The following is an 8,174-nucleotide window of genomic DNA, read 5'->3' as shown; positions in this document are numbered from 1 at the left end:
ATGTGTGATGGACATACTAATAGTGGTAGCTCTGTCTCTTAACATGTGTGATGGACATACTAATAGTGGTAGCTCTCTGTCTCTTAACATATGTGATGGACATACTAATAGTGGTAGCTCTCTGTCTCTTAACACGTGTGATGGACATACTAATAGTGGTAGCTCTCTGTCTCTTGACATATGTGATGGACATACTAATAGTGGTAGCTCTCTGTCTCTTAACATGTGTGATGGACATACTAATAGTGGTAGCTCTCTGTCTCTTAACATGTGTGATGGACATACTAATAGTGGTAGCTCTCTGTCTCTTAACATGTGTGATGGACATACTAATAGTGGTAGCTCTGTCTCTTAACATGTGTGATGGACATACTAATAGTGGTAGCTCTCTGTCTCTTAACATGTGTGATGGACATACTAATAGTGGTAGCTCTCTGTCTCTTAACATGTGTGATGGACATACTAATAGTGGTAGCTCTCTGTCTCTTAACATGTGTGATGGACATACTAATAGTGGTAGCTCTCTGTCTCTTAACATGTGTGATGGACATACTAATAGTGGTAGCTCTCTGTCTCTTAACATGTGTGATGGACATACTAATAGTGGTAGCTCTCTGTCTCTTAACATGTGTGATGGACATACTAATAGTGGTAGCTCTCTGTCTCTTAACATGTGTGATGGACATACTAATAGTGGTAGCTCTCTGTCTCTTAACATGTGTGATGGACATACTAATAGTGGTAGCTCTCTGTCTCTTGACATATGTGATGGACATACTAATAGTGGTAGCTCTCTGTCTCTTAACATGTGTGATGGACATACTAATAGTGGTAGCTCTGTCTCTTAACATGTGTGATGGACATACTAATAGTGGTAGCTCTCTGTCTCTTAACATGTGTGATGGACATACTAATAGTGGTAGCTCTGTCTCTTAACATGTGTGATGGACATACTAATAGTGGTAGCTCTCTGTCTCTTAACATGTGTGATGGACATACTAATAGTGGTAGCTCTCTGTCTCTTAACATGTGTGATGGACATACTAATAGTGGTAGCTCTGTCTCTTAACATGTGTGATGGACATACTAATAGTGGTAGCTCTCTGTCTCTTAACATATGTGATGGACATACTAATAGTGGTAGCTCTCTGTCTCTTAACACGTGTGATGGACATACTAATAGTGGTAGCTCTCTGTCTCTTAACATGTGTGATGGACATACTAATAGTGGTAGCTCTCTGTCTCTTAGCATGTTTAATGGATGTACTAATAGGTGTATCTGTCTGTCTCTTCCTCTCTCTTTTTCTTTCTCTCAGTCTCTCAGTCTCACTCTGTCTCTGTAACAGTATAGTATGACCAGTTTTTCTTTTAAATATCTAAGAGACCTTATGGAACCGTGCAGACGTGGGTGGATGGAGGGCTTGATTGACGACATAAATTTTATCATTGTTCATACCAGTTTATTACATTATGTACATCACTTTTAAATCAAGATGACTTGCTGGAGACACATTCGTTGCCCCCCCCCCCCCTTAGACCCCTCCCCCCTGCTCCATCCAGCTCCTTCTTCATGTACAAAGTCTAATTCGTCATCAGAACACTACTGTAATAACACTGCTTCTCTACTCTTAGTCTGACTGATGGATCGGCCATAGTGATTCTCGTGCCCACACACTTTAATTTGTCCTGCTGTCTTCGCGCTTAAGGAAACTCGTTTGAAAAAATTAACATATTCCCTTTTGTTTCTTATAAGGCTTATTAATATTCAATTCTGAGGTGACTGCAGATGCATTGCTGGTGGAGGTCCCTCCCCCAACGACTGCGGTTTGTGCTAAGGCCGCAGCACAAGTGATATCCAGCTCTTGGCACAGCCATTAAAACAATCATGAATACCTAATGTCAACTCTGACCCAGAGAGCCTCGGGAAGGGGGGGGGGGGTTCTTGGGGGAGGGGCTGAAGGTGGCCTGGCCGTTAGCCGCACTGCCGGCCCTCTCTGATGTAACGAATGGCTCATCGTCTTACTACAGCAGCTCGCTGCAGCCTCGCGGGCTAACCCCTCCTACTGCCTGTCAGCCGTCTGAATGTGTGATTAGGTATAGGAGGGACTAAACCTCAGTGTACGCTCTCTGACCACATCCCTGCACATCTGAGAACAGAATGAGAAGTACGCTCAGCATCGCTTCGTACGCCGCAGTCATCCGTGGGTCCGTCTCCCTAAACCGAACCCTATTCGTTGTTGTTTCTAGGCATTAGTACGACACATTGCACGTGCCTTTATTCAACCTTTTTTCCCACGCGAGGCTAAAGTGGATCTCAAAGTTTCCAGTACGGCAGTGAACCAATAAAAAGACCCAGGTGGGCCTGCTGACGGGCCCGCGGTGGAGGACGCGCTGGAGTCGCGTGCGAGCGCTCACAGACGCGCTCTCTTGCGTTTCACGCTTTAATCAATACGATGTGATGAAACAGCGTCCAGCTCATAGCTCCGGCCTCCACGGGTGGGGAGCCCATACCTCCACCCTGCTCTGGGCTGCTGGGACCCATCTGCTTAACAGCCGACGCGTAAGCTGTGCCCGGCCTGTGAGAGCGGGGCTCGTGTGGGGGTAATAGAGGTGTGGGGTACGACACCAGGGGTGAACAGGAGCATTCCCACGTGGAGAACAGCGCAGCTAATGGGGCAAACGAAAGCATACGTCTGCTAGTGAAATACCCAATACGTCCTGCTTCATACGCCCCAGAGTGTCCTGGGGGGAAACAGCCCTTGTGTTTTAACTGCATCTAATTCAGACACATATATTAAAGCAGGCGTGTTGTCTATACAATAGAGTAGAGTGCCTCACTAGGGAAATACTGTCACAGAGATATTAGCTTAATGGGCTATCCCAGTATTTATGTAGCTGTATATTGCAATAGGCCTCGTACAATATCAAGGAAAAAGGCTTATTTAAAGAAGTAATGAGTGTCGTTTTAAGGAAGTAAAAAGATCCTCTTAATCAAATGATTTTGTATTTCATATTCATATTGATAGTGTGTTTGAATGTGTATGAGTGTCTGAATGTGTGTGTGTGTGTGTGTGTGTACACATTATATGAAATGTTATATATATGGGGTGGGGCAGCAGAGAGAGGGGCGGGGCAGTGGGGGCGGGGCAGGATGACTGCAGGAAGCTGATCCATGCTTGAGGCAGGAAGCACATCATTTGAGGTTAGGTCACAGCCAGGAGCTTCAATCTTCTTCCAAACACAACACTGATCTCACCATATCTGCCAATCACACACACACACATGCACACACAAACACACACAATGACCTGCTCTGGTGAACGTGCCATTGATATTACTGTAAATGACATAGAGTGTGTTTATCAGGCTATATTTAGTCACTGTGTGAGTGTACACAATCCCTATTTGGCTGAGGTCTGGGGGCTGTGTGTGTGTGTGTGTGTGTGTGTGTGTGTGTGTGTGTGTGTGTGTGTGTGGGAAATAGGTCTCATGTTCTTCCCCAGTGAAGCTTTCTGGGCTGATGTCCAGGGGAGACTGGTGTGACTGGAGAGAGACCTGGGATATCCCAACGTCTCCACCAGGCCTCTTGACATATTCCCACACAATTCCCACATGATCCACCTTGGAAATGGACAGGAATGTTTACATCCACACACACGAACATATGAACACAGAGGGGAGAGTCCCGACTCTGATGGAGGCTGACTGGATAACACTTCTGGGGAGTGTTTGCCCTTTTGCAGAGATGCATATTTTTACTGAGTCTGTCAGAAAGCTGCCGAGAGGTCTCACATCCATTTAACTGTAACAGCCTTAATACCCAACTGAGACAATAATAACAGCCAGCCTGCTTTGGTCTTCCATGCTTGTTAAACACAGGTGTATTTTAGGGCCTCGAGCTCCAGGAATTCTCAGGAATCCAGCAGCCATTAAGGGGAATACATTTTTTGTTTATCCTTCTGGGCTTATTCAACCTCCGTGCAGAGACAGTCGAGGACCAGATGGAACCTGCAGTATATCCAGGCTCAGCTGCCGTGTGACCCCGCGCTGACCCCGGGCCCTCCGGTGGGACCCCATCCTGGCCCTACAGCTCCTACAGCGGATGTGTATGAAGATTACATTCCCACAATTGTTTGCCACAAAAGTCGGCACCTGCCTTCCATGGAGTTTTGAGATCTGTACCATGTGCTTATTTTGATATTAACGAAGGTTTACCTTGGAATGGGAGCTCTCCCAAGATGTAGTATGACTTCACATCTTGATGGATGTGGAATGACTTCACCGATGTGCTCGCTGAATGATGAGCACTCTCTGTACGGAGAGACATACAGAGGTCATCGTGCACATTTCACAAGCAAAAGTATCAAGACTAAGATCGCAGCGAGCAAACGCAGTTACATCCGTTCCTTCATCTTAACATCTGTCCAATAAAAGCAGTTGGTATTGTAGGCAGATATTTTCCAGTTTCTGAATTACAGGCAATAATAAGACTTTATTTGTGTCTGTTCGTGTGACGCGCAAGACTCGTTCATTCTGGTGAGTCACTGCTCTTGGAGAGACTTCCTGGGTGTCGTGAGTCAGGTTAACCTCTCAGCTGTTGTTTGACTGGCCGGCCTGTGCTACGGGCCGTCAGGCAGGTCTGGGAACTCTCACTCAGCCTCGTAGCAGGGGCGCTGGGACACAGCCCAGGGACGCCTGTCCCCGACGGGGTGGACAGAACAGCCAGCTCGTGCTGTGGGACGAGACCAGTGGGAGGAGACCAGTTCTCATGTAAAAGTGATTGGAAAGGAGGCACCTTGGCATTGGCCGAGTCCGGTCATGTGACTCAGAGGCCCCGCCTCTTCTCGACTGGTCTGAAGGGCTGCGGGGGGAGACTGCTCGAGCAGCACCTTGGCCTGCAGTGTAAACAGTGGCCCCAGCGCTGTGTGTGTGCACTGTAAGCACGGCCATGTTACTGTGGAAGGGCATAGAGACGTGGTGCGGGCGATAAGAATCACACTCCACCTCCATCAGGGCACATGCCACTCTGTCATCAGACCACAGTGGCCTTCAGGAAAAATCATACATACTTACCTATATATCTACATGCTGTTTTAAGCAATAACTGGTTTCACTGGATAGAATTTCACAAGCACATGACCTGGTTGTTGGTTATATTTAGTTTTTTCCTTACATTTTGGCCTGCAACCAGGGGCCTCCACCCAGGGATTTCCACCCAGGGGGCTCCATCCAGAGGCCTCCACCCAGGTGTCTGCACCCAGGGGCCTCCACCCAGGGATCTCCATCCAGGGGGCTCCATCCAGGGATCTCCACCCAGGGGGCTCCATCCAGAGGCCTCTGCCCAGGGCCCTCCACCCAGAAGCCTGCACCCAGGGGCCTCCACCCAGGTGTCTGCACCCAGGGGCCTCCACCCAGGGGCCTCCACCCAGGGACCTGTGTTTAAAGGCCTCGGACCTGGAGGCTGCATTAGAGGACTCGCATGTCATTACAATTATTCCATCGGATTGTAAAGTGTGAAGATGAACTATTTTTCCTTAAATACATGCATACATGCATATACATATATGTATAGTGGTCCATAACATCTTGTGCAAGTGCGTATGTGTGTGTGTGTATATTGTCTGTGTGTATACATAAAAGGTAAACAGGTTTGACCTGCTGCTGCAGTTTCAAAGTGTCTATGCACTGTGCAACAGTGAGTGTGTGTGTGTGTGTGTGTGTGTGTGTGTGTGTGTGTGTGTGTGTGTGTGTGTGTGTGTGTGTGGCAGGCAGACGGAGGGAGAGTAGGTCCAGAGAGGTTTTCATAAAAAGTCCTGCAGCAGCTGCTGACATACGGCCCCTCGTAATATGGAGCAACTGCACTGATCCCTCCATTTACATACATTTGCATTTAAGTGCTCATCCCAAGACCTGCAACACAGCAGTGGCACCCAGGGCAGGTGAACGGAGTGTGTGAGAAGGTGCAGCCCAGCAGGGGGGGGGGGGGGGGGGGGGGGGGGGTGTTTAGAGGCGAGCCATGTGTCTGTATGGATTTGATAAGGCTAATATATTTCTTTCTCTAAACAGATGTAGACAGGCCTTGGCTGGATTAAAAATGAGATCAATCATAATCGGATCCCTGGGGACGCCGTAGATGTAGGTGGGGGTGTGGGACAGTGGGGTTAGAGGGTGGGGTTCTCTAATGGAGCAGAGAGGGGGGAGGGGTGATGGAGCGTCCATCTGCAGCTCCGTCCCTGCCCCCCCCCCAGGACCGGACGGGTGTCGGCGGTGCTGAGAATGCAAGGCTGGCTTAACTGTCATCTGCATGACGCGTCTCGTCCCTCTTGACTGGTGGCGCGTGGCGCCGTCCGCGCTGGACTTCATTAGCGCCTGTGATCTTTCTCTCATTCTCCTCCTGCTCCTGCGAGGAAAAACGCGGCAGCTCATTGGTCAGTGTCAAATCTGAGGAGAACTGGTAATAAAACCCGCTGCTCCTAGCTTGGCTGGAGAGCCTGGGCCACGTCTGCGCTGAAACGGGGGGGACGGGAGAGGACGTGTCCAGATGAGACGTCCCAGAGACACGGTGTGTGCATAGTGCATTCAGTGGGAGCAGCTGCGGTTCCATTTATTGAGCTGTCAGGTGGAGAAAACTTATTTTACTTTCATCGTGTTGCATTGCCAGATCTGGCTCTATGTGTGTGTGTGCGTGTGTGTGTGTGTGTGTGTGTGTGTGTGTGTGTGTGTGGTTGCCGCATACGAGCACACTTCTGCAGTAATATTCATTTCATGTCAAGCCTGGAGGGACATGGCCACGTGTGCTTGTCAGATGGGAGAGATATGGATTAAAGAGGGAATCCTGGATCGCGGGACAGCACTTCTCCGTTTGTTGCAAACCTTTTATAAGATCTGAGTAACCAGCCTTGAAAGAGAACCGTGTCCATTCGGTGGCCACACGGGCTGGTCGTGTGATTCCCTTTTACTCCGGATCTGTAGAACTTGTCACATAGAATACAAAATAATTATAGCTGCTTGTGACCTTCAGCGTTCCTACCCAGAGCACGAGGCATATGGCACCCTGGGAGACAGAGGGCTTTCTCTCCGGCTCCTTCTCTCCGGGTCTTTCTCTCTGATGTAAGGGACGTGGATGGTACGAGATGTGCAGAGATTAGGAGATGAATCTCTCCCTCTGCTCCCTGGGTGTGAAAAAAGAGTGAGGGCTGAATTCTGGCATCTTAATATTCATATCATTACATGTATTCCATGTGAGATTCCAAGGCTTGAAATGTGTGTGTGTGTGTGTGTGTGTGTGTGTGTGTGTGTGTGTGTGAGGTTATAAGTGAAAATGGAGAGAAAATAGACATTGGATTACGCAGCACTCTTGTCTTAAAGGCGTGGAGACACCTTTGACCAACTGCCTATGAAGGAAAAGAGAAAGGGAGAGAGAGAAAGAGGGAGAGATAGACAGAGAGAGAGACAGAGGGAGGAAGGTTAGTATCAGTACCACCCGTGTCATCATCCAGCACGTGGTCCACCTACCTGCCCCAGAGTGTGACTCACAGAACCATCACCCACAACACCAACACACACTACAGGCGCCACCACGTTGGACGTGTGACAGGAGGAAGTTGACTTGTCGGAGCTGTCCAGGGCCTGACTCAGGAGGTCGAAGGTCATGACCTCATCTGCCAGCTTCTGTCCCCACACAACTCACCCCCCAGGACTGCTGATCCTGAGCCAAAAGCCCTGTCAGCCCCCCCCGCAGGACCAATGCGGGACTCGGGCATCAGTGTGGGTGTGCTTGTACCATTTGATCTCCTTCACCACAGTCCCATTATGTCCCAGCATGCTTTGAGGGCTGTCCTGGCTGGTGGAAGTGACCTCAGCAGGGGTTATGGTAAAGGGTTGCCATAGCGATCAGGGACATGGGCAGTGAAGGACACATGAACGACAGTCAGGTCATGTGACAGGAGCGACCGTCACCCGCTCTGAAGGAACATGCAGAGGTCACGTAAACACACAACTTCCACAGTCCACACACACACACACACACACACACACACACACACACACACACAACTAAAAAACAATGAAAATACAGAAAAGAACAGAGTGGCTTGTTCTGTACAGGCCTATGCCAGAGACGTGTGCCCCTCTGTGCCTCTGAGAACAGAATATTCTGGTATCAGTCTGTTCCC

General features: G+C 49.0%; 1 protein-coding gene across 21 annotated transcripts in view; it reads right to left on the bottom strand.

Moving 5' to 3' along the window:
• Nucleotides 1-1,545: 1,545 nt before the first annotated feature.
• Nucleotides 1,546-8,174, bottom strand: part of LOC143511982 (uncharacterized) — a 9,608-nt gene continuing 2,979 nt past the window's right edge. For 2 of the 21 annotated variants that reach the window (XM_077001789.1, XM_077001787.1), the window contains 4 exons: nucleotides 7,349-7,394; nucleotides 7,031-7,172; nucleotides 4,216-4,311; nucleotides 1,546-4,093 (listed from right to left, as the gene is read on the bottom strand). In XM_077001789.1, coding sequence (XP_076857904.1) covers nucleotides 3,970-4,093; nucleotides 4,216-4,311; nucleotides 7,031-7,172; nucleotides 7,349-7,394 — 408 coding nt within the window. In that variant the 3' untranslated portion in view covers nucleotides 1,546-3,969. The other 19 variants (XM_077001796.1, XM_077001788.1, XM_077001795.1 and 16 more) reach the window with 17 other exon arrangements.

The sequence above is a fragment of the Brachyhypopomus gauderio genome, chromosome 4 (assembly GCF_052324685.1).
Source record: "Brachyhypopomus gauderio isolate BG-103 chromosome 4, BGAUD_0.2, whole genome shotgun sequence".
NCBI classification, from domain to species: Eukaryota; Metazoa; Chordata; class Actinopteri; order Gymnotiformes; family Hypopomidae; genus Brachyhypopomus; species Brachyhypopomus gauderio.
Note: the sequence above shows the minus strand (reverse complement) of the source record. Positions and strands in the feature narration are given on the sequence as shown.